Source organism: Misgurnus anguillicaudatus, chromosome 17, assembly GCF_027580225.2.
Source record: "Misgurnus anguillicaudatus chromosome 17, ASM2758022v2, whole genome shotgun sequence".
In the NCBI taxonomy this organism is placed as follows: domain Eukaryota; kingdom Metazoa; phylum Chordata; class Actinopteri; order Cypriniformes; family Cobitidae; genus Misgurnus; species Misgurnus anguillicaudatus.
Window position 1 is genome coordinate 24116168 of NC_073353.2, and position 26579 is coordinate 24142746.

Genomic DNA, 26579 nt, shown 5'->3' on the forward strand with positions numbered 1-26579 from the left:
ATTTGTCAGGTTTCTTGCAGGAAGTGACGTTACCGCCTATAGTTCACACATTCATTCAAAAAGCTGGGGGAAATTGGACTAAAGCTATACTGTGGTATCTTTTCTCATGTCTGCAGATCTTCACAACTTTTCGCAGTTTCTCGGTCAAATGCATCAGTCGAGAGCAGTTTCATACATTACATTATGCTCATTTCCGTTCACTATGTGATTCTTCTTAGCTTTTACACAAGGTGACATCACACATGAACATAACTGCGAGAAATATGGTTAAGGCATTTACATGAAATGTGAAATCAGGGTAATGGGCAAAAATCTTCCAGTTTGCTTTAAAAGTTACAACCTTACAAGTTATGAATTTTTTAAGCATAATCGGACTGTGCATGTAAATGTAGTCAATATAAATATCACATATTAAGTTATAAAAGCTCTTGATATTAACATTTGATTTAAGAAAAAACACATTTTCCCAGAAGAAATGTTTCTCATTATTCATTTAAAAGTGCCTGAATTGTTTCTGTTGTGTTAGAAAAATGTTATATCTAGACCAGTCAAGTCAAAACTGAAATTGCTGTAGTGTAAAAGGTCTCTATAAGACTATTGTCAGAGGTGTACAGTAACATTAGCACAGCTGACCACGGTAAAATAAACAAAAATACAGCAGATCTTTCTTCAAATCGCCTTTCTTCTATAAAGACATCTGCAACATGAAGTCAGAAAAAAAACATAGAATAGCCAACATAAGCTAATAATAGCTACTGCATTTTGCAAGTTGGCCTGGTTGCAGTTTGTTTAATTCCCAGTTCGGGAGAACAAACATAGACCTTTCCTCTGTAGCGGATGGCCAACAGCAGCCCACATAAACTGTACTGTACTGTACAATGAGGGTGTTTTCTGGAGGGTGGGGAAGCGGACGTATCTTCTGACTCAGGTAAGTACAACTATGTCCACAGGAGTTTGTAACCAGATCTTACACGCACGGCACGACCCAGCCAATCTCTGACAAAGCTTAACATTTTTTGCAGCCTCTGGCTACATTTGGCACAGTAACCACAAATGCAACTAATGGAGGACGTAAAAAGAGAGAAAACGAGTGATTTTCCAACCACTCTGCTTCAAAAACAGTTTAAATGGGGACGGGGAAACTAAAAAAACAACTCAAACAGGAGATTTTAAGGGAAAGCACAATTTTTATTTTACCTTACCACAAGATCCATTTCAATTCATGCAGTGATAAAAATATCAGCTATCACAGATTTATAATTAACACAGCAAGTCAAGTTGTTCAGTTTTATTTATGTGATGAGAGTTTGTTCATGCATCCATTGTTAATGCATGTCTTAAGACTTAAGATTTACCAAACCACACCCGGGCACAGTACAGAGCGATCACACTAGTCAAACAAACCAAGCTTTGGGGGTCAAACACGTTCGGCCGCGGTTTGGTTGGGATAATGTGAGTGTGTCCTTACTGTTATGAGTCTCATCTGCAGTTTAGCACACAGATAGCATCTGTAATCAGTTTGCCAACATTCAAATAAACTAACTAAGTAGAAAAACTCCAAACAGTACTTTTATGATTTCCATTCACAGCCTTGTAATTAAAATCAGTCACTTAGGAATCAAGGCTTTACAACTTTAATTGTAAAACATCACATCTACCATCTCATTTAAAGGGGCAATAAAACAACACTTAATTCAACCCACTCAATAACTGCACATATAGAGAACGATTTTCTCAATTTTCTATTGAAAACAAGCCATGGTGGCTACATGAAATGTTGTGGTTCGTTCTTCTTAATTTGGAATATACTTTGTTTTGTCATTTCATATAGCATACATTGTTTCCTTTAAATGCAGATATTTTTAGTTGCATTGCCACAGACTCGGTTGGCGAACTGAACAAAGTATTACATTTAGCACATTACTCATTCTGCTTGTGTGAAGAACACCAAATATAACTTAAAGGCAGGATATCTGATTTAATCCAGAAACATTTTTAGTTATGCTGGTTGAAAGTGAAGAGTTTGGTTCCAAAACGCAATAAATCCATTTTGACTAATTTCGGTAAAAACGTGTTTTCTATACCAAGAAAGTGAAGAGATGAAAACCACTATTTTCTGTTACAAACTTTCACATTGCATCTTTAGGTTATAAAAACACAAAAATTTTAATCCATTTGATTTTCAAAGATTTATTATAAAAACTGATTATTTTTTTCACAAAATGCAATTAATCCCTGACAAGCTATAAATCTATCAAATCAATATATAAATGTGCATTCATCTTTGCCATGTTATATTCATTAAGTTGACTAGTGGTATACACTAATTAAACATGAATGGCTTTAATCAAAAGACTTACTTTGTCATATTGCTTTGTTGGATTTATTGCATTCTGCAGAAAAGGAGAAGTGGCGTTTATTGCGTTTTAGGGGAAAAAACAAATTAACATCAGTAACTTTATTGCTGCTGTTCAAGATGGAAACGGCTGCGAGGGAAAAGGGTCTGAAAGGGTGGTTGCAGTGTTTCTTTTGGTTAGGTTGGTACGCGGTATGATTTAGTTTATTTTGATGAAACATTGTGTTGCTTATGTCGTTTGTGTAACCTTACGAATTAACTTATGTTTATGTTTTCAAAATTACAAGCAAAATACTACATCTAATGTTACACAAACGAAAACGTGCTGTATCTAATTCCGATTCGTTTTTTTTTTTGTAATGTAATTCACTTTGTACTGCAAATTTTTCTCACGGTTGAACAGTGGCAGCTGGTGACTGCTCTTTCGAGGGGCGCAAATTCAAAATATGTGTTTGGAGTGCCATGTGTGTTGCTCGTGTTTTCAAAATATGTGTTTGTTGCATCAAGTGAACCATGTCCATCACGTGTTGTGTCAAAATAAGTGCCTGCTGCACACGCGTCAAAACCGTTTATGATAAAAAGAGACCACACATTCACAAAATACCCGCAAGACTATCCAGTAAACTCTGATTAGGCATGAGATTATACGAGTATCTGGCAAACACGAACGTCTTTTTTTATCATAAACCCTTTAGACGTGTCTGAAGGCACTTATTTTGACAAAACACGTGATGCACATAGGTTCACTCGATCCGCAGAACACATATTTTAAAATGACAAAACACACACATGATGGGCTTCATACATTTTGTGATGAACTTCGCATCGAGCGGCGAGGGCCCTCGAAAAAAGAAGTCACCGGCCGCCACTGCTGTTGAATGAGACATGAATGGGCTTCTGGTCTGTGCATGTTCATGTGTTTTGGAGGAGGCGTGGCTTTGGATGGTGATTTCAGTGCTAGTTGGCTGAAGTTCGCATTTTTTAATCATGCAGCTTTTTGAGGAGATATATGACTAGCCATTGCATAGCAATGCACTAAAATTACGGTATCCATTAAAAAAAGCACACAGAAACGAATCTATGCAAGACAGTAAATGATATAATGTAGCACAAACTATAAGCTATAAATGTACTAACAGGAAAGTGAGCAAACAAACATGGAGAACAGCATTGGTTAAATGTTAATAAAGGCTGTTTAAAGTGAAATGATAGATTTTTGTGAGAAAAAGATTCAGATTTTGAGGTTATTCATGAATTTGATATCAAAACAAATACATGACAACCTAAATATTAACCCACTGGAGTGGTTTAGATTATTTCTATGAAGGATATATGTGCTTTCTGCAGCTATACCATTTTGAGTCATGCACATAAAGAGCAGGAAAGCATATAAATTTGTTTGTTTCAACTGAAGAAAGGAAGTCAAATAGACGTGGAATGGCATGATGGGGAGTAAACAATGAGATTTTTACAGCTGAACTGCATGATCGATTCCTGTAAGTCAAAAGCAACAGACATAACCATATTGTAAATGTTCAGTAAAAAAGTCAAACAGAGGGACACACTGTTTAATCAAAGGAACACGAAGCACATACCAACACAGTGGGATTTTCTTCCTCTTTCTTTGAACACACAAGAACTTCAGTCATTAATACTTAAAACATCTCATTGTCTGTTTGAGATGTGTCACGAACCTTGCATTAAAAATGAGCAAAAAAAGGAGGCCGTCTATTTTTATCTGTCTGAGTTTAGTTGCAGACATGCAAAAGAAACCAATGACACACAGCAGGGAATATTTTTGAAGAAGTAGCATCAGAGTTTCTAACATATCCTTTATTCTGATGCAGACATGACTTTAAAAATCACATTAGTCTGTCTTTCATGATACAATCTTTAAGTGGCAAGTTCAGCTTAGCACTTTATTGTAGTCCTGCATTATTAATGTATACTGACTAACTTAAAAAAAGATCAGTCTGGAGAAAAAAAATACACTATTTTGGAGGTGTATTACACTGGTCTTTTGCTGTAAAGTTTACTGACTCAGTTCTTTTCAGAAACAAAAGATGGTAAGATACCGCTACATAATTATGCTACTCTGACAAAATCTGTGATCTCTCACCCTTACATCTATATCTATAATAAGCGTTAAATATAATCTAAGAGATAAATGCTTTGTCTTCCTGTCCACAGTGTGATTTAAATCTCAGTAAATGGAGAGCTTGAGCCCCCTTCTCCCTTTAATTTTGGTATACTCGCCACAAAAATGTGATGCCGTCAGTGATTTTCTCAGGGCTGAGTGTGTGTTTGGTGACAACAGAAAAAAACTAAACTGAACTTTATAATTAACTAAATCTATGATGAGGATGCAAAAGTATACTACTACAGCATCAGACAGCAGGATAAATATTAAACAAGCTATCCCTTATAAAATAAAATGCATCACAGTTCTGGTGAAACTCTGCGTCTGTGACGGATGGATTCTACACACAGCTGTGTTTTGCTTCTGTGATTTCGTCAAGAACTCATGTGATATGTGGCAGGGCGCTGGCGATCTGTTTTGGATTGCCACATGAGTAGTCACTACAACTGTGCTGACAAAACATTTCTATTCCTGACACCAATGCCAGTCATCCACCTTGTGCCATCTCAGACAGAAGTTATTCTTGTTAAGCCTTTAAAACATCGGTTGCTTTAGGGACGTCTCCGTTTGACCTGAAAAGACCCCCATGCAATAGAAAATGGCAGAATTCTGGTCTATGAGAGAGGCCTGGGGTCTCATTTATAAAACTGTGCTTAGGATCCTTACCCAAAGTCTACGCACATACAAAAGCCAAAAATGCCATACACAAAAAAATATTAAGACTTATAAAACAAAGCAATGTTCCTTTATAAATCACAGATCACCTGCAAGTGTACCTACATGAATCATCCTGAAATCCCACCCTGCAGGCACATTCTCCCATCAAGTTTGTTTTTTTAGAGATCACAACCTTTGCGTGGGACCTGGCATATGCACTTGTTTTGTGCGTACGCACGCATTATAAATGACACCCCTGGTCTATGGTGCCTAAGTGAACTACCTACAATCGAGGTAATTGAGAGTGGTGGTTTGTAATCAAACATGTTGGTGGTTAAGGCAGGAGGGTAATTTCCTGCTTGCTTCAAATATTAACAAAAATAAGGTTGATGGTCAAAAGACATCTGTTGTCTTACAGCTCAGCTGATCTGCAATTTTGGAAAGACATTCCATAGTAACTTCCAAAAATTGCTTTTAGTAAAAAGTTTTTTAATCTGCCATTAAAGGTCCATTATTTCTGTGTTTTGAAGCTTTGATTGTGTTTACAGTGCACAATATAACATGTGTTCATGTTTCACTTCAAAAAAAAAACACTGTATTTTTTACAGAATTTACGTATCTGTATAGCGCTGTTTTCACTGTCCTCAAAACAGGCTGATGTCTTCCTTGTTCTATGAAGTCCCTCTTTCAGAAATACATATCGAGTTCTGATTGTGTAGCTTGTTTAGTGTGTTGTGATTCGATGGCAGCTTAGCTTGCCGTTAACTTAGCTGGCGACTGACATATTCCTGTGGGCGGAGTTTAGTCCAAAAACTGTTCTAGTGACGTCATTAAACAGGAAGTAGAGGGCTGTAGTCTAAGCCGGTCGTTCGCTGTAGGGTTTGAAAGACAAATTCTGTTAAAGAAAATATATCGCCTGACAGTGAACTTTATGCTTTATCATATTGCATGTATGATTTATGCTATTATAGCAACATTACACACTAACTAGGGTTTAAAAATGGGATCAGAAAGAACCTGACCTTTAAATCTTTGTTTGTATTAATTGACCAAATTGAAAAACGGCTCTTTTTTCATTATAGTTTGTATAAGCGAGTCATTACTGTGTAACTGTGGCTGTAAGTTTATAAGTTACTTCTAAGTTATTTTATAGCTGCAGGAGTTCACGCTGACAACAATTTTGCAGTGATGAAAAGACTGCAAGTCATTAATTTTCAATGAGAACTGGTGATGCGACTCCATCATGCGAGGGAATAAAAAACACTGGCGATGGACCAAGGTTGAGCAGAGTTCAACTTTAGGCAAATGTGCAGCGATGCAAAACGACTAATTGGAGTGCAGACGGTGAAGTTCACAGCAACTGGCAACATAAACAGAAGAATACTGCGGTCAAACAAGAATGCCGAAACACAACAACAGTACAGCAACCAAATCGCTCATTATATACTACAATCTCACAGAAATGTCTCAAAACTGGACTTATAGACTCAACTAAAGCAAGTTCTGTTCTTTATAACATGCCATATATAAAAATACTTTAACTACTGACATAAAGGGTTTTTTGCAGATGATCGTCACTTAATCCAACCTGAAAGACTGTGTAAAAGAAAGCCCTTCAGCTTTTAAAGAAATAATAGCTCATTCTGGGAATACATGGGGCTAATATTCCCCTTAAATCTCCACACAATGAGGTGCTTAACTTGGCTGTGGATTGCGCTCACAAGGTTTGAACTCGCACTGCAATGTGCTAGGTCAGGCAATGTGGTTTCTATATTGAGATGGGCAGGTGTTGCCATTTCCAACTGTCTGGACACCTGCCTCCTGTTAACCCCTCTTCAAACCCCCCAATTGAGCTCTGCATGGCCTTGGCTCAGGTGCACAGAAATGCCTGCCAGGGCCCTTGGTGCAGGCCTCACGCCCCTAACAGCTGACACCCTAAATATGAACAGCACTGCTCCTGTATAAAATTCATCCCGCCCAATAGGATTACCTACGTAGGTCCCAGTGAATCAGAAAACGAAACACATACTTTTATATTATCCTTTTGCACACCACCTGGCATAATGTTCCCTTCAGAGATAGGCCCAATTCATGTTATTGTGCAAAACTAAGGGGTAGGGGTAAAACAGAGAAATGGGATTGGTCCTTAGTACAGACTGTACTGTATATGCATGCATTGTATGTTGTGCATTGCAATGTATTATGTCTTGTGCAGCATCTGTTTAATGTTTAAAATCTGTTTAATGCAAAAAATTGTATCACTGAAGACCTATATATTGTATTATCTGCCTATCTATTTAATGTCCACATGAATTTATAAGAATTCTAAGTATGAATAACTGGTTATTTTGCCTCGTGTTTTACCTGTCCCTATGACGTCGCAACAATTGAGTCACGTGCCTCATAATCCCTGACAAAACGATGACGTCATTGGCATGTAGACAACCAATGACAGAAATAAAATGACTGTGATAAATGACTGGTCACATAAACACGTCCTTGCCTTTCAAATGTATAAAAATTTCTGTTTGTTTTCACCAATCCAAACAAGTTAGTATGTGAACTATTAGCGAGCAAAGTAGTAATACACTTAAAGGACGTAAATAATAACATATACCTCATATCAAAACACTACTGTAAAATTGTCCCTCAGAGCATCTGAAGCGCCAGAAAACCCATGCTGGCTTTAACGTCCTCAACAACAGAGAAAGCGATATTTGTACAGTCAAACAGACACGTACGAATACAATGCAGTGTAATTACTCACTGTAAATAATTTGTAACTGCTTGTAATGCAAAATTAACTTTGTTTTAGTGTGTAGAGCAAAGCAAGACCGCCTTTTCGTACAGTGGAAAGCAATAGCAAAGTGATAAGACCAATCTTACCGTCATAAACTGCTCCAGAGGTGTCCAGTTTTTTTAAGTAAATATTATTTCGTAAGAGACCCACGGCAGAGGAGCGGAGACCCCCGCTCAGACCAGCAGAAGCCTCATACCGACCCACTCCAACCCAGCGGCACTCACATTCAACGGGGCCTCAAATAATCCACACATAAACTCAGTTCTGTAAACCCAACGACGCGTTACAATCCAGTGAATGGACCGCTAGGGCGACGGAAGAGATATCGCAGGACAATAATAACGCATTTCCCACTGCGTAAGTCGACTCATCGGAATCGGACACTTTCTCAGCTGTGTCTCGTTCACGGATCTTTTACATTGTACCAGCAGCAGAAGCAACAGCAGTGCTGAGTGTTACATTGTAACATGGCGCGACATCTCTCAACAGCGCCACCAGAGGTCGGGGGTGGAGTCACAACCTGGAGAGGCGTGGCATTTGCTTTAGACGTACTGTAGCATGCTGTATTCAAATTATAAACAAGGAGATTTTTATTTATTTTTGCATGATAATTTTTCTATTTTTTACGATTTATTCATTACACTCTAAAAAGTTGTTTTAGCCCGGTTGAGTAAAGTACACTCTCAGATATAAAGTTGTCACTTTTGTACCTCAAAGGAACCTTTTTTGGACCTTTTTAAAAGATAGCTTCTACAACTTTTGTACCTTTATTTCTGAGTGTATGGCTTTAAAGGTGCAGTGTAACTTTTATAACGATCTCTTGGCAGAAATGCAATATAAAATACATAACTATATTATCAGTGGTGTATAAAGGCCTTTCATAATGAACTGTTATGTTTTATTACCTTAGAATGAGACATTTTTATCTACATACACAGAGGGTCCCCTTAGATGGAAGTCGCCATTTTGTTTCTACAGAAGCCCTTAACGGACAAACTTTTTTTAATAAGTTGTCTCCAACGATGACATGCTTGTCCCGTGGGGGCTACCGTAGCTTCTCTATGGGTTTCGGTGAACGGTGGACTGAAACGTTGGTTGCAATTTGCAATCTTACCACTAGATTTACTAAAATTTACACACTGCACCTTTAACTGCAGGTGAAAAATAAATTGACATTATAAATTGGTGTTATTTATTTTTCTATTACTTTTTAAGTAAGGAGATTTTAAATACCCAGCTGCTGCTCATAACCCTTAAGAACTTATTTCTGTGTTGGTACAGTGATGGTAAGATCTTGAAACCATGGTACTTTGATATACACCTTGGTATTTAAAAGCTATCTGGATAATGAAAACAATCATGCTGTTTATAGGCCTATTTAATGAGAGCGGGTATAGTCGGTTTAACATTGATGACTTGCTGTTATCTTGTAAAGCCACACTCTGATGCAAAGCGTTTTTATAACGGGGCTAGATCACAGACTGTAAAAATAGGGATAGATACCACATTAAAAAGTGCAGACTGTTTATATTGACAATAGCGACATCTTGTGGCTGGATTGTGCTAATGATTAATATACACCAATGAGCCATAACATTATGACCACCTGCCAAATATTGTGTAGGTAGCCCTTTTGCAACCAAACAGCCCTGTCGTCTAGCCATTAAATTTTTCCTGTTTCTAACACATCAACTTTGAGGACAAACCCTTGGGCAAGCATAAGAATCTGAGCGACTTTGACAAGGGCCAAATTGACGACTGGGTCTGAGCATCTCCTAAACCGCAGTTCTTGTGGGGTGTTCCAAAAAATGGTCCAAGGAAGGAAAAGCATTGAACTGGCGACAAGGTGATAGGCGAACAAGGCTCATTGTTGCACGGGGGGAGATAAGATCTAAGAATTAACCTTTACAACAAGCAGCATTCTCAAGAGAAGTCTTAACATTAGAGAAAAGTTTAAAGATATGTAAACAGTTTTGTTTTAGAATTCATTTGAGAACTGACAATGCAGAAAAAATTTAAGTGTGCTTCTAAAAGACTTTGAAACTCTTTTTGGCATCCATTTTGGCATATATCACAAGCAGCTTTCCCCCCAAAAAAAACATTATTGAATTTTAAATGTGCCATTTTCCTCCTTATACATTTAACTGAAACACTATAATAGAAACAACATCGGTTTTCACTTATATTTTCCATTCAGTACATTTATGACTTCAAATTTATACTCAGGACCAATGAAATTGATCAGAGCAATAAATCCTTCTTTTCAGTTATCACTGGCATCTCGCAATGCTGTAATGTTGAAAGTAATCTCAATTATTGTTATCAGATTCTATTTGTGAACCACTTAAAATGCACTTAAATTGACACAATAAGCTAATAAATGATTTATTCAGATTTATATTTTTATCAGAGAAATATTTAACAAGTTCCACCAGACAAAATTTTCACATGGTAGGCACCAAAAGCCATTCTCTCACATGTATGTTTTTAAAACTAAAATCTATTTACAGTTTCTCATTTTTTAAAAGATTTAAAATCCCATCTCGTCGAGATGTGTATGGGGCGTGCCTGAGTTTCAGCAGGTGACCAGGAAACAAATTTCCACTGGGGGCGTACAACTCTTGGCCTTTAGGTCCCATCAGAGTGCGAAGGGTTTTGTTCCTTGTCAAGATTTTATCATAAAACTCTACGCCACCTTTTGCATAATTGCTCGACAGGCTCGCCGCACGGCGGTCCGAGCTGTAGTCCATCCACTGACTAAGAGCATCAGAGGTCAAGATATACGAGACGACTCCCAAACCAAGAGCAACTACATTAACACAAGCTCGGGAGATGATGGATCCAGCATGGAGACCAAAGATCTGTTTAAGGGCCACGCTATATACACAAGCCCCTGCAAGACATGCCGGAGCAACTGCTGCATGTAACACTGGACCACCGGCCGCCAACCGGGCTACTTCTCGCGCTATAGCAAATTTCTGCGCCTCTGGAGAGAACACCAATGAATTTTTGAGAGCAGCACCCTGATCACTGTCCCATTCCACCTCTTGTCCATTGATTAGAATAGTGCGGTTGGTGATGCCTGACGGATCTTCAGTGGTGCTGTTGAAGTTGGCTGGAATACCAATCTGTGCTCCAAAGGGAAGCCATGGCACACCTGCTCCTACCGGATGAAATCCAAAAGCAGCAAAAGCATGGAAGTTATCAGTGCAGCCGACAGCATAATCTTTCAGTACCTCTTGAAAGACATTATTGAGCTTCTCAGAAAGGGTGACTGGTTCTCCTTTGTGCCAGGCCTGGTACACTTTTCTGTATGTGTGATCTGGGAAGACGTGATAGAAAATGTTGGCAGAAAAGACGCCACCACATCCAACAAGGAGCAGAGGTGTCCGATACTTCTGAATCAGCACGGAGAATCTCAGAAAACGTGAAGCCATTTTTTTCTCTTTTATTCGGCACAGAGATAGACTGACAAGACAAAAGGCAAAATGAAAAATGACATATTTATTATCAATGTAAAATCATTGTCTATAAAGTTTTATACATATATGTATATATATATATAAACTGTGTCTAGGAAAGATAATCATGTCTTAATTTGTATACATATTTGCAGTATTAACTTAGAGTACAGTAAAACGAAGGCATTTTTAAGCTAAAATGTATTTTTTTTTAATTTAGAGCTTTTGTCTAAACATATATGTTTAAAAAAGTTATAAACAACCGACCATTAAAGTGCATAACATACATGTATTTTCTTACTTGCTATTATCGGTTCATTCTCACAAGGACAGCACGCTGACTGTTATGGTAAGACATCTGCCGTAAAGTAAGAACACGTTACGACAGTTTTACGACAGTTTTACGACAATCCTGCATTCTTCCGATTGTCGTATATTACAACAATACGATTAACTAAGAATAATAGTGAACATTATAAGTTTTAATATACTGAAACTGGACCGCATTTTTGACGCGACCTTCGTAGGCTGCAGCCTTCCGATTGATAGAGGCCGTTTTCAAACGGAAGGCTGCATACTTTGGATGTTGCATTTGTCTTATTTCAGAATATTACCACTTATAAAGTTGACTATAATATTATTCTTAGTTAATCGTGGTGTAATATGCTTAGGACTTGAGAATGTAATGTTGAATTAACTGAAACCAACCAGGCTTGATGACGTATGTAGCCTGCATACCTCCAGAGGATGCAGTCTTGCGTTTGAGAAACGACCAGATTTTGCCCTTGAACCGACAAGAATTTGATGAGAAATAAATAAAGATGCAATAAATCTTTACACCATAATAGAAGAAGAATATTCTTAACTTACATTTAGCCTACATAAGCCCTTAAAGTTGTGTTTTGTTTTATTTTCCTGATCCTTCTACTCTAATGCGAATATTGTTGTTGCCATGTTGTTTGTGCATACAGTTTTTTTAAACTTTAAAAAATAAACTTTTTAAAAATTGATAAGGATTTCTGCCAGGACTATTTAATTATTTTTTTCAACGCATGTTATTTTTCTCAGTGCGGCCACAATCTAATAAATATGACATTTTACAGTATTTAATCATTTACAGCGACTGCTACACTATGGTAGATTCACCTGTATGATTCTTGTGTACAAAAGTTTCGATACAATCAGATACACATCCAACGGGGGATTTTTAAGCCACCGGCGCCTCCTGTAGGACGGCACTTTGGGCTCATGAAAATCAGTTATGGGCTTAAGACTTTGCACAATAAGAGCGAATGCTATTTTTTCAAGAATCTTAACATCTTCAATCTTCAAAAAGTACACAGACTGTCTTCAACTTAATAATAATATGTATTAATGTGTTAATGCAACAAATTAACGCTATTAATTAGCAAAATATATTTTCATAAGTTTCATCCTCTTAAAATTAGAAAGACATTAAAATATAACTTTGTATACATTTGTATTTGTCTTTTTATAACAGATTTCCATCAGGCATGTGTTTAAATAAGTCTTATAATGTGATGATGATTCGATGCATGTAGACTAATCAAATTACTTCTGATTTCCCGTTTGCCTTGCTCAGTTTCAATTATTAAAAGCTAATTATTTATTTAATAAACTTTAACTAAGCTGCCCCTTTAAAAGTGATGATGAGACTTTCATCATAGAGGAACAGTCCATTTGTATTTGTGGGGAATATTTTGCATTTTAATCTGAGACTGCGTGTTTTGAATAAGACCGTGTTTGTAAGAAAATATCTGCAGAATTTTCTAAATTGTATGTAACAAGTACAATACTGCCGGGAAAATAACACATTGAATGCATTATAAAAGTTACCACAAACAAGACATCCACCCCGTCGAAACCATTCTATTCATAGTATCAGCAGTTGCGATGTGAAGATTGTTACATTGTAATTTCATAAAGGCGGAGGATTTATCTTTATTTGCTCATTTACTCTAAAAGGACACATCCTGTATTTACTCAGAACATGACTACCCTTAAGTAAATGATACTGGGATGTCGATGAGGTATTGGGATTATTGCACACTTGGCAAATCATCCTGGTAAGTTTCTTGCTTAAAGTTTTGTTTTCATTAAATAATAGTCGCAGTCATATGTGTTATTTCAGACATGGCTGTTTCATAACTGCCAATTTTAACCCCTTGGATTGGTCTACGTATATGTAAGTTAATCAGATAACTCTGAATTGAATGACTTATGTTGTGATGTAACAGATTACGTCAGAAACCGCCGAGTCATTTCTGATCAAGGGCGCAATAAACTTCTTTGAAAAACAATGAAATTCCATCTTCCGTTACCGCGTTAATTGCTTATTAATTTATTTCTATTGCTAAGACTGGATCAGTTTATAAATGTTATACCTGCTATTACTGTACTTTGAAATAATCTTAGTGTTACCCTGTTATGACTTATAAATACTTTCCCACAACTAAGATAATATTTGGAATAGCCCAGTAGTCTATAACAGAGTAGTTCAGTCCATATAAGCCTACTTTGCTGCTCATATTAGTCACACAGTTCAGACTGAAAATAATAGGATACAGGATTTACAAAAGATTGTTTGAAGATTGTTGCTGTCTTTCATACCAAATAGTGACCAACAAGCTCCTTACAATAATTAACAAGTAACCATGTTAAAACCATGGTTATTTTGAAGTAACCATGGCTGTTCTACAACAATCATGGTTTTGCCAATTGTAATCAATGCTTACAACACATGGTTACTACCAAAAATTGTAATGGGTGGAATGGCATAAGAACTTTATTTTTTGGGTGAACCTTTGCAAAAAAGCAGGACTGTTGGGTTGTCATTTAAAGATGTCACGTTGAGGATTTTCTTTGGGGTGTGTCTGGACAGATGTGTCTCACAGTTTACTCAGGCCTGGTGGAATTAGGAAGGAAGTTTACTCCTTCCTCACATTGTGGGTCGCAGGAAGGGGTGGCCGTCACCCACTGACAGACTTTTCCTTCTTAGCGGTCCACAGTTCCCTGGTCATATAGGCCGAGTTAACATTTCTGCATTAGCCTAGCTGCTCTCAAGACAAGTCCCTTCTGTCAGAAAAAGGATATTTTTAGGTAAGAGAAAGTGTTTTCATTTTCCAGAGTGAAGGGACAGATGCTTATTAATGTGGCTGTACGGGATAATATTTGGGCATTGTCTGGGACTGCCAGTTCGTATTCTTTTGTTACTTGTAAAGTTGTAATGGTAGGGTAGTTTTATTTGCAAATATTAATACATAATTTTAAAAATGTTTAATTCACCTTTCATTCACAAAATAGACCTCAGTAGGTCTTAATATAAATAATGGAAGTTTTTATTATATGTTTTTAACCATAATGAAATTAAGTGACTTGAAAAAAATGTTCAATGTATTCAAAAAGTTTGAATACACTAAACATGACATTAGCATACTAACTGTTATCTTTGGACTGGAAACCTGCTTTCAATTCAGTCTTTACTGAAGCTTAGTGTGGGTGAATTAAGTTATATGTGACTATAATAAACAAATAAAACATGCTTGCTTAGGTTTGGAAAAGTTGGTGTTTTGCAGAAAATAGCAGCAATTACAAAGAACCACATTGGCTGCGTCTAGACCATATCCTTAGTAATGCATCCCTCTCTTAAATTAGCTCTCGGTGGACTGCAAAACTGTTCCCAACCCACATAATACCTCATTTCAACTTTTCGATTCAGCAATTTTAGGTTTGTTATTTCCCACAAAATGTGAGAAGAGCTCATCATCTGTCATCGGCTTAACACGTAGGCCTAAATTATCATCAGCAATCACCTGCCTCTCTCTTTCTCTCGTCATAGGTGTAGCTGTTAACATGGCAACCAGTGCGGTCCCTAGCGACAACCTCCCCACATATAAATTGGTGGTTGTGGGAGATGGAGGCGTGGGAAAGAGTGCTCTCACTATCCAGTTTTTCCAGAAGATTTTTGTGCCTGATTATGATCCCACTATCGAAGACTCCTACTTGAAACACACAGAGATCGATGGCCAGTGGGCTATTTTGGACGGTACGCTATGTTATTTTATTCATCAATAGTGTAAAAAATCCTGGTTTTACCTGTTGAAAAAGTTGGGGATTTATGGTCTATTAGCTTTTGTTTTGCTGCTCAGCTCCATCAGGTTTGTCTAGCATTATTTTTAATACTAAAACTCATGTTCATTGCAGTTCTAGACACAGCGGGTCAAGAGGAATTCAGTGCCATGCGAGAGCAATACATGAGGACCGGTGATGGTTTCCTAATTGTGTTCTCTGTGACGGACAAGGCCAGTTTTGAACATGTCGATCGATTTCACCAGCTCATCCTACGAGTGAAAGACCGGTCAGAAATCCTGTGTACCTCATACACAACTCAACAACAACAAAAAACTATTTACCAATGTGATATTAAACTATGCCTTCAGAAAGGCTCTATATCTTATTTTATATAGAGAGATTTTATATAAATGTGTCCTAGCAGAATCTTAAGTTTCTTTTATGTCTATACCAGTGAGTCATTTCCAATAGTCTTGGTGGCTAACAAAGTTGACCTGGTTCATCTGAGGAAAGTGACAAATGAACAGGGCTGTGAGATGGCTGCCAAACACAATGTGAGTCTGTAGGATATCACAACTAATATTACACAAACATGAGCACTACATTTAGTTCAGCTTTCATGCATGGTAAACAAACTACATTGAGTACAGTTAATTCAACAGATGCTTGACACTTTTGTAGTGACTTCAGGTGTTCAAGGTGCTTCACACAAATTTAATTGATTTAACAGAAACTGGGTTTCCATCGAAACGTGAAGTTAATATTTTTTATTAGCAAAAAAAGAAAAACAAACACATGCGAATTAGATGCGTTTCCATCAAGTTGTTTGAGCGAATGACGGTGGTATTGGTAGCCTAGTAACCAACAAGAAATAAAACAAGACATGCTTAGAAAAGGGAGACAGGACTGCATTTACTTACGATTTGGCAATTTACAAGCAGTGCAGTTTGTTATTGCCTAACTAAATGCTGTGCACAGAAAAATACATTTTTGATGAAGGCACTAGCAGCAAGGACAGGGTGACAACGTCGAGCCCCATATACATCAGCTGATACAGCTAGATGATCAGTCACGTGGGTTTAAAGGATTACTTCACTTTCATAAAAAAGAAATCAAGATAATTTATAATTTATATAATTTGACCCCATGTCCTCCAAAATATAAATGTCTTTCTTTGTTCAGCGAGAAGAAATTAGTTTTTTTGAGGAAATTTTCTCAATTAAATAGATTTTATTGGACCTCAACAGTTTACAGTTTAAATGCAGCTTCAAAGATCACTAAAATATCCCAAACGAGGCATAAAGGTACATTAACACGTAACACATAAGGGTTAATGCTTCTCATTTATTTTTAATGTGTGATGTCATGCGTTGCCAAACTGAATTGTGGATCCATTGCTCGTGGCAGAAGTTGAACATTTCTCTACTTTTTTAGTGCCAACGCGTGCGTCAGCCAATTAGATCGCATTATGTAAAAAAACCTAGTGCGAGCAAACCAATTGTTTATGCAAGAACGGAGCATGTGTTGCTGAAACTGTGATTGGCTGTTAGACAGGCTTCAGACAAGCCATCCATCGACTTCGACTCGGAGCAGTAACACCCTCCCTCTCCCATTATGAGAGTAAGAAGGGGAGCGGACTTTTCAGGCGAGTCGAAGTACTCCCAAAAGTTCTATTACGCCATAAAATATAGTTCCTCTTTTAAATCCGCTTAGAAAAGCGCTACGTTTTATTTTGTACCACCAAACTTGCTCGTATAACTACTCGTCTTAAATAGGAAAAAGGTTGATGTGTTTGGTGACTTCTAACTTTATCTCTAAATGGTACAATTGAATGAATGGGGCTAAGCTAAATGCTATCGAAGCGTCGCAGCGCGCTCCAGCGCTTACGTGCACGCACACAGATGATAGAGGGATGTATCAACAATTCTTAGTTAAGGTAATAACATATTTTAGTATTGAAAATGAGTAGACTATAAACCACAACTTCTCGTTTTGCATAAACCGTGTGATGCGCCAGCGCGACCTTACGCAATTCATAAGCATGTCGAAAGGTCACGCATGACATAAGCGCAACTACCGCCCCAGTGTTTACAAGTGTGGAGAAAGAGGACCATTCTGACATTGTTGTATGTGGAATGATACTAATTAATGTCCTTGTGTTTATTGTTTAAAATGGTCCACAAGTGTGCGTTTTACAAATGTGACGCGTGACCTGCTAACGCAATTACGTAACGCCGGTTTCACACCGCATGCGTGAGCAGCGCGTATGCGTAGCATCAGCAGCGCGTGAGGAGAGCGTTGCTGCGCGTGGCCATTGTGCTTTCATACCGGCTGCGTTTGCAGCGCATACTGTGCAGTTTAATAACAGTATAAAAATATCAAAATCTCTTCACATTACTTTATTGTACATGCATTAATGAGCAAAACCTCTTCAAGACGTTTTTTGACAGTCATTGTTATTTATAAAACTGTGATTTGTTTAACCCACATTGTTTTCGTGCTGTTCTGGTCCGTGTAATGACAGATATAGACACAATACATAATTATAGACATAAAAAGCCCATGGCACATTATTAAATCTGTTTCTCTGAAGTTTTACAATAAAATAAAAAAATCACTCAGTGATTGATAGCATAAAGCAGTCGATCGTGTTTCCCTTCAACAGTTTAAGCATAGATTTATAGATGTATGTCTCTATTTCTCTGAAGATTATAGATGAGGAGACATTTAGTGCTGGGCAGACAGTGAATGACAGCGCAGTCTTCTGGTGTTTTTAAATATTTCATTGCTTTCTTTTAAATTGCTCAAAGTCATGACTGTTTTAAACACACTTGGCGTCACATTTATTATTTTATGGTTAAATTACACTTTTTCGCGTCAATCCACAAACATTTAAAGCATAAACAATGCACTGTCACTTTAATTGAGCGTGAGCAGCGCAGCAAAAATAGACCCGACGCCGAAATGATCACAGCACTGCTGCTTCAGCGACGCTCCTGCCACGCGAGCACGCGCTGCTCACGCGTGCGGTGTACATGCTTTAGCTTGTTAATATGGGCGCCGAAAAAAACACGCGCTGCTCACGCGCTGCTCACGCATGCGGTGTGAAACCGGCGTAAGGTTGCGCTGGCGCGTCACACGGCTGGTGCAAAACGAGAAGTTGTGCTTATTTTGAATTTTTCTTATCGTTTCGCTAGATAAGACCCTTATGCCTTGTTTGGGATTGTTTAGAGCTCTTTGAATGCTGCGTTGAAACGGCAATTTTAAACCGCATTAAAACTGTAAACTGTAGAGGTCCAATAATACGGAGCCCATAAGGGGACATGGGGCAAAAATTAAATAAAGTTTAGTTTCGTGTGTGCACGTGAATCTATCACGTGAGCATGCAAAAAATAAACGTAAAAAAAAATTCTGCACATGAAGGTTTCGTGTGAGCAGATGAAAGTTTCACGTGAGCACACGAAACGAAATGTTTGATTTTTTATACTCCAATGTCACCTTAGGGGCTCGGTACAATAAAGTCTCTTAAAATTAGAAAAAATCCTGGAATGTTTTCCACAAAAAACTTAAATGCGGAGTGCACAATGTTTGAAAAACACTTTGGAAAAGGGAGTCTGGCCGACTACCAAAACACACTTGTAGCCAATCAGCAGTAAGGGGCGTGTCTACCAACTGACATCCTTGTCGGGGTTGCGTATGTGTGGGGTGGCTCTATTAAAAGAAGGTCCAGATTCTATTGGGGTAGGGGCGTGTATGTTTAGGTGATTTCAAATATCAACATTGGCTTTCAAACATTGTGCACCCTGCCTTTAATTTCTTCTCGACTAAACAAATAAAGACATAAAAAAACTTGAATGACATGGGGGTGAGTTATCAGGATTTTATTTTATGAAAGTGGAGTAATCCTTTAATGTTCGCTACATCAGAATTTATTCAGCAAAGGAGTTTCCATCTCCTATTATTCGCATTTACTCTTTTTCGCATTTGTGACAATACCACCTCAGGCGAGTGTAAAAGTTTTTTTGGCGAATTAAAGGATTTTTATTGCGCATAAAATCAGTGTGATGGAAAACCGGCTAAAGTCAGCTTTGTGTTAACTCATTTATTATATTACCTTTCATACATTTTTTCAAGTTTTTTGTGGTTTTATAAGCTTTTGTCCTTTCATTATGCATTTTCTCAGTCACTTTTATTCGAGGTGTACATTTTATCAGTATTTGCGTTCCCTGGGAATCAAACCCATGACCTTTAGAATTTTTTTCTTCAATAGAACACTGAAATAAGGCATTTTTCCATACAAAGAAAACACATTGTGGCAGATACTGCTTTAGAAAATAAAAAATAACAACCTTGAAAATATGTGTAATATGGAAATAAAACTTTTATAAAGCTTATTTTTCATTAAGCTGACGCCTCAAAATAGTGAAAGTTTATGTAGATGACTTCTTGCATTGTATTACTTCAGATTATATACATTGAAACAAGTGCCAAGGATCCCCCGATGAATGTGGACAGAGCCTTTCATGAATTGGTCAGAGTTATCAGGTAAATAAGTTATGATCTCAAATATGCATGTGCCATTAATTTGCATAACTTGTCTTGTATTAGAAGCAGTGGCGGCCGGTGACTTTTTTTTTTGAGGGCGCACGATGCGAAGTTTGTCACAACATGTATGTAGCCCGTCATGTGTGTGGTTCGTCATTTCAAAATATGTGTTTGGCGCGTCAAGCTAACCTATGTGCATCACGTGTCTTGTCAAAATAAGCGCCTGCTGCAGACACGTCTAAAGGGTTTATGATAAAAGAGACGCCATGTGTAATCAGAGTTTACTGTTAAGGGAGTGTCTTGCATGTATTTTGAGAATGTGAGTGTCTCTTTTATCATAAACGGTTTTGACGCGTGTGCAGCAGGCACTTATTTTGACAAAACATGTGATGCACATGGTTAACATGACGCAACAAACCATATTTTGAAAACACAAGCAACACACATGACACTACGAACACAAATTTAAAAGTTATGCTAGAAAGTCTAGAATGTCATTATGGATGCAGATTTTACGTTAAATTTAAATGTTATATATTATTTAGAAGCCATCTTCCGAAATGATTTGAAACTCATTCATGCTTTTACATTCCTAGACAACACATTCCAGAGCGGAGTCTGAAAAAGAAGAAGAAGATGAAATGGCGTGGAGAGAGAGCCATGAGTTCTCACAAACTTCACTGTGTAATGTTGTGACTACCTCTCCTGTTGAGTTCATCATTAGCGTTTGGCATTATAAACTGCCGGACTGACAAGAGATCTGCACTAATGGAGGACCACAGACTTTCAGTATCCAAACCACTGACACGAGGTCAGACAATCTCTTCATGTCTCAGGGAGGCGTACCGTACCTGCGTTCACCCGGGCCGATGAGGAGCTGAAAGAAAAAATTTACAGACACTGTGTCCTAACCAGCTGCGATGTGTCAGGCTCATCAACATGAAGAACAAAATCACATCCAGTCAGTGCTTGTTTGATGTGTAATGGATTTTGGACCATTCACTATGGGCGAGGATTCCCAGCAAGACGCATCAATAGCAGAACGCAACCAAATAAAAGTTGCACTTCTCGCAGTCATGGCAGGCACAAACAATATTTGGTTGCTTGTAGGTGTTCTGGATTTTCCAACTATATCAGGAAGGATCACATGACCACTGTCTTCATTTTCATTGGTACTCATTTGGTTAAAGTAATACTCAACTTGGTTGTATCTCCACAAACATTAAGTAAGCTTCTGAACGCTAACTTTCTTTAAAAAAACACATGACATCGTTGTTATTATACATCATCGCTTCATCATGCGAGTGGTTAGGACATAGTGTAAGATTTTGCACATGGACAGCGTTAACCTTACACATTTAAAATTATGATAAGATCACTCAATAAGTGATCAATTTGAGATGCTGGTTCTTACTTCAGGGTGTAAGTATAGCAAGAGCCCAACAAAAACTGTGTGCCTGAAGTTTCCTAACATCTAAATATATGGATGATGGTTTTGCTGGACATTGTGTTTGCAGTGTCCAGCATGAATATTTATTGCCATGTTTGAAGGAATCTGTAGCAGGAGTGTACTTGTAGTTGAGCTTGTTTATGATAAGGACACTTTAGGTGTCATGGGAAATATCTCCAGTATGGCCTTTACTGTTAAGCACAAACAGTACTAACACAAATGAAGGACTCATTGCACTGGCACATAAGTGCATTTGGCACTTTTCTTGTTATGTATGTTGTGATTTTGTTAAAAAAAAAAACATTAATGTTTTGGATTAATTTGTTGCACACTTAAAGGTGCCATAAGCATTTTCTTTTGTGATGCACAATAAAATATCTGTAATACAAAGATGTCTTTCCAAGAAATCAGATCTGTCTCTGTTACAGTACAGCCCTAGTCTCCACAAAAGTGTCAGAGGACAACCCTATATTTTTTTGTTGGTTTTATAGTTACTTAGTTACATAGTCTCAAGACTTTTAATGGTGAATTTTGCTGAACTTCAAAACCAACAGACAGGGAAAAGCCACGCCCGCCTCAAATATATAATGGGATTTTTTTTTGCAGCTTGTGAAAAAATACATGCAATCTTTTGTATTTCTTTTGAAAGCTGCTTTGACAGTACAATGCAGAAAGTGCTAATTGGATGACAGTTTTCTAACAAAATGGAAATTGTGTATTGCACCTTTAACTGCTTTTATTGTATACAGTATATCTGAAGGTTAGAGAGATGTCTGATACAAAATTGATGGATAGGCTGATAGATGGGGGATTTTTATGCCTGATCAACCTTCATTATTCAGCAGGCTTTTAAACCTCATGCCTCTGTTTCCTCCTTATTGGACCATTTAATGTGCCGGTGCCAATGTGATAAATAGTCTCATACTGTAGCTATAGATTCTTCTAACCTCGTTCCTCAAAGACAAATCAATGAAATTGATCCCATCTGCAGTTGAAAGCATTTACGCCAAATTATGTTGTGATGTGCAGTACAGCTCAATGTACAGGTGACAATGTATGTTGACTTATTGGTTAAGTTGGGTTGGGATTTTTTAGAGTGTCAAATTTCAGCTAGGAAGCTTAACATACCAAGACCCGCTGTTACAGTTTCACAGTGGATAAATGTCTGATTATGGATGGATTTGCACAGTTTACTTGATCTAAAAGCTCTGTTGCCTTACAGTGTTTAGCTGACTCTGCCTTTTTCATTGCAACGTTTTTAAATCATCTCTATGTGCAATAGTTTTCCGTAGCATTAAATTGCAATAAAACATAATTTGTTGTGTTGTTCATTCATGTTGGTCAATTATAACTTTAATCATTTGAAATAATTCTAAATATTTGGATCAGATTATAAGATGTAAGAAATTTTTATCAATCATAAAATGGCCCTAATATTAGGGTGACCATGCGTGCCATTCTTCCCGGACTCGTCCTGTCCGGGATTTCGGTTGCGTCTTTTGGAACTCGTATTTGTCGACCGCATACGTCAGATAGGGGGATTATTATTATTATTACAGAAAAGCAAACATTACATTTTAAGGTAAGAATGAAACTACGATTGTATATCTTATGTTTTTAACTGAATGGCGTATGCGGTCAACAAATACGACTTCTGGAAGACGCACCGAGATCCTGGACGGGGATGCGTCCGGGAAGAATGGCACGTATGGTCACCCTACCTGATATGTCACTAGACATTAAGAAATCATTTTCATTTCAAATACTTATATCACTGACAACAGTGGTCCGGCCAGGATATTGTCATTTTAAAAGTGGAGTTGCAGCCCTCAACTGATGTTTATGTTGTCATTTTGTATATTGGCCACCAGTTGTGTGATTGCAGTACCAGTTTTAGCCACAAGGTTTGTGATTGTAATACCAGTTTTGGCCACAATCCTACATACTGTTCCTTTAAACATTGACAAAGTTATTTAAAACAATGTATAACTGTAAAAAAATTCTGTAGAAATTACAGTGTTACTTGCAGCTGGTTGCCGGAAACTTATCGTAGATTTACATTTATGTTATTTACTGGCAACATTTTGTTCAAAGTTAAATGAACATTAAACATATACAAGTTTGTCTTTACAGAGTAAAACTAAAAAAAAAACAGCATCAAGCAAAGCATTCTGGGAAACAAAATCTGAATCAAAAAACAGAAATAGGTTGTTGATGATGATTTCTGATTCCCAGAATGCTTTGCATGAGGCTGTTTTTGTATAGTTTTATTCTGTAAAGTTGAAGACTTGTTAATATTTAATATTTATTTATCTTTGAACAAACTCTTGCCAGTAAATAACATAAATTTAAATCCACGGTAAGATACCGGCAACCAGCTGCAAGAAACACTGTAATTTCTACTGATTTTTTTTTACAGTCCCCACTGAAAAACCCAGCTAGGACCGGCATGGGCTGGTAGCTGGTTTTAGGTTGTAGTCTGGCAAAGCTGGTGGGTCAGCTGGTCTTCCAGCCTGACCATCCTAGTCCAGCTAGACCAGCTTAAAAAATGACCAAAACACAGTTAGACCAGCTTGCTTCACTAGCAAAACCAGCATGCTACACCAGCTAAAACCAAGCTGGGAGACCAGCTAAAACCAGCTCACCAGCTTGTGCTGGTCTTGGCTGGATTTTTCATTAGGGATGTACAATTATTGCTTTACCTTATGTTTTTTGGATCTTTTAACTGGTAAATAATATAAAACAACTACCAATGATATAATAAACTGTAGTTTTAAGTTTATGGATTCAGGTTTGGTACCAGTCCAAAGATCTAGACAAGGTTTGTTGAGCATTCATGTACTGCTAGAATTAAAGTTTTTCATCATGTGGTCAGGCAATACATTTGTTCAATTTGTAAATGAATGTCAAGACATGTTAATTTATGTTTGATATATTACAAAATGATCACAAAGCAAGTTAATGAGTCGTTTTATATGCTGCAGGTGTTATTTGTAAACATCACTATTATAACAAACATCTGCTATATCAGATAAACATGTCAGGTTTGATATAGTTGTGCAACAAATGGCAATCAATGATATGGTCTTGTTTATTTCTTTTTGCACACTAATTGACAGTGTTTTTATGTCTATGTCATTATAAAAAGCTGCTATGCTTTGTTTGAAGTGCCTCAGATGCAAATGAAACAGCAAGTTGCCTTGGTGTGAGACTATTGAGTATGATCCATTTGTTTGTTTATAGAGTTTTGAATGTAAATAGCTGTAATTTAATTACTAAGTGTTTTCATTGTGTGCATTTACAGCTTTACTGAGTTGTTTTATAAACTGTAGAAGAATGCCTTTGCTGAGCTCAACAATAAGGATTTTTCTGCTGGCTAAGCGAAGCAGTTTTAAGAGTTGTACTGCCTATTTTGTTACAAATATACATTTTATTTTTAAAAGTCTATTTATATTCAATATTGTTTTCTTCACAGTGCAGCTTGACACTAAACCCTCTGTCATACCTCTCAGCGTTATTGTTTAAGAATTAAGAGGTAGTTCAACCAAAAAATGAAATTTTATAATCGTTTACGTATCCTCAAGTTGTTTCAAAGCTGTATACATTTCTTTGTTCTGCTCAACACAAATGAAGATATTAAAAAAAAAATCGGGACGAAAAAATGGAAGTCAATGGTGCCCCAGATCGGTTTGGATCAGAGTTATACAGGCGTGAAACAACTTGAAGGGAATGTTGACAGATTTTTTTCATTTTATCTCTTTAAAGAGGACAGATCATGAAAATCTGACTTTTTCCATGTTTAAGTGTTATAATTGGGTCCCCAGTGCTTCTATCAACCTAGAAAATGTGAAAAAGATCTTTAAGGTAGATGCGCAAAACACGCTTTTAATTGCACTAAGAAGTCTAAATACGCAATAACAGTGGAAAAATATTATTATCTCTCAAAACTTTATATGACAAAATATTTTGTCATATATAGGAAATATTCTTACAGTTATTCAAAGATGCACACATTATTCCATTTATCACTTCCTGTTTATGAGCACGTTCGATACTATTTTTTATTTATTTTTTGACCACCGAGGGCCGGTGGTCTACGAATTTTCCCGGTAGATTTTTTGGTCCCACTCCGCTTATTTTGATTAACCATTCTCTGCAAGCATGTAAAAAAATAGGCCATTGAAATTTGGCTCCCCTTGTGATGTCAGAAGGGGATAATACCGCTCCTTAATCTGCACTGCCATTTATTGCAAAGATAAATTTGCATTTAAAAGGACACACCCAAAACAGCACATTTTTGCTCACACCTACAAAGTGGCAATTTTAACATGCTATAATAAATTATCTATGGGGTATTTTGACCTAAAACTTCACATACGTACTCTGGGGACACCAAAGATTTATTTGACATCTTAAAAAGTGTTGTGAAATGTCCCATTTAAAGCGTAACTAAACCCTAAACCAACTTTTTTTAGTTAATGATCTGTAAGAATGATGCTTTATTAGTGCTGTTCATTAATTGTTTTGACATTTGCATATAAAGTGTTTCAATACGACAATATATGGTGTAAAACGTCTGAGTGCTGCCCTCTTCAAGTTGAACGGTGGCTACTGCAGTTGAATTTTCCTATTGGATGTTGTGTCCAAAAAATACGTCGTGACGTAAGCAGGTTCAAGCTCACCACGCCCTTGGTACGGTCTCACCATACACTTGGTACGAGCTTAGTTCGTCCCCTCTATCTCCGTCGTTGGGATCTGCCCACTTTTCTTGCATTTTAAAATATTGCCAGTGGTTTAGTTGCTTTAAGCCCTATCTGAACAGCAGGCAGTAGATGTCATTTATAAAATCCAAACAGCAGATGGCAGCAAAGCAAAGAGGATTTCAGAAATAATGATTTGATTCATGACTCACAAGAGTTTCTCTCTCATTTAAAGTAAACGTGGAATGCAGGAACAGGCGTGGATCATTTGCATCTTGTTGTTTGATGCTATTTTATCTAACATTGTCTCTGTTTTATTGGAAGAGTTGTTTAGAAGGACAGAAGATTGGTGGCAATAGGCAGACTCAATTATAGCGT

At 37.3% G+C, this 26579-nt stretch overlaps 3 protein-coding genes across 5 annotated transcripts in view; 1 reads left to right on the forward strand and 2 right to left on the reverse strand.

Annotated features, from left to right (window-relative positions):
* Window positions 1-8423, reverse strand: part of ptpn4a (protein tyrosine phosphatase non-receptor type 4a) — a 50522-nt gene extending 42099 nt beyond the window's left edge. Inside the window, exon 1 of the mRNA XM_055216384.2 lies at window positions 8040-8423. The gene's annotated coding sequence lies outside the window, so the exon portion shown is untranslated. The remainder of the gene's footprint in view (window positions 1-8039) is intronic.
* Window positions 8424-10313: 1890 nt separating this feature from the next.
* On the reverse strand, window positions 10314-11813 carry tmem177 (transmembrane protein 177). 2 transcript variants are annotated; one of them, XM_055216142.2, is made up of 2 exons: window positions 11716-11813; window positions 10314-11421 (listed from the first exon to the last, which is right to left on the reverse strand). In XM_055216142.2, exon 2 carries the CDS (start codon window positions 11388-11390, stop codon window positions 10458-10460), a length of 933 nt encoding a protein of 310 aa, XP_055072117.2. In that variant the 5' UTR covers window positions 11391-11421; window positions 11716-11813; the 3' UTR covers window positions 10314-10457. The 2 variants fall into 2 exon arrangements, with proteins under 2 accessions (XP_055072117.2, XP_055072118.2); XM_055216143.2 differs by having other exon boundaries at window positions 11702-11813.
* Window positions 11814-13219: 1406 nt separating this feature from the next.
* mrasa (muscle RAS oncogene homolog a) lies at window positions 13220-21772 on the forward strand. Of its 2 annotated transcripts, none has more exons than XM_055215840.2 (6): window positions 13220-13501; window positions 15274-15480; window positions 15639-15792; window positions 15961-16060; window positions 19972-20051; window positions 20648-21772. In XM_055215840.2, the coding sequence occupies exons 2-6, from the start codon at window positions 15288-15290 to the stop codon at window positions 20745-20747; spliced, it is 627 nt and encodes a 208-aa protein (XP_055071815.1). In that variant the 5' UTR covers window positions 13220-13501; window positions 15274-15287; the 3' UTR covers window positions 20748-21772. The 2 variants fall into 2 exon arrangements, with proteins under 2 accessions (XP_055071815.1, XP_055071816.1); XM_055215841.2 differs by lacking the exon at window positions 13220-13501 and adding an exon at window positions 14386-14534.
* The last annotated feature ends 4807 nt before the right edge of the window (window positions 21773-26579 follow it).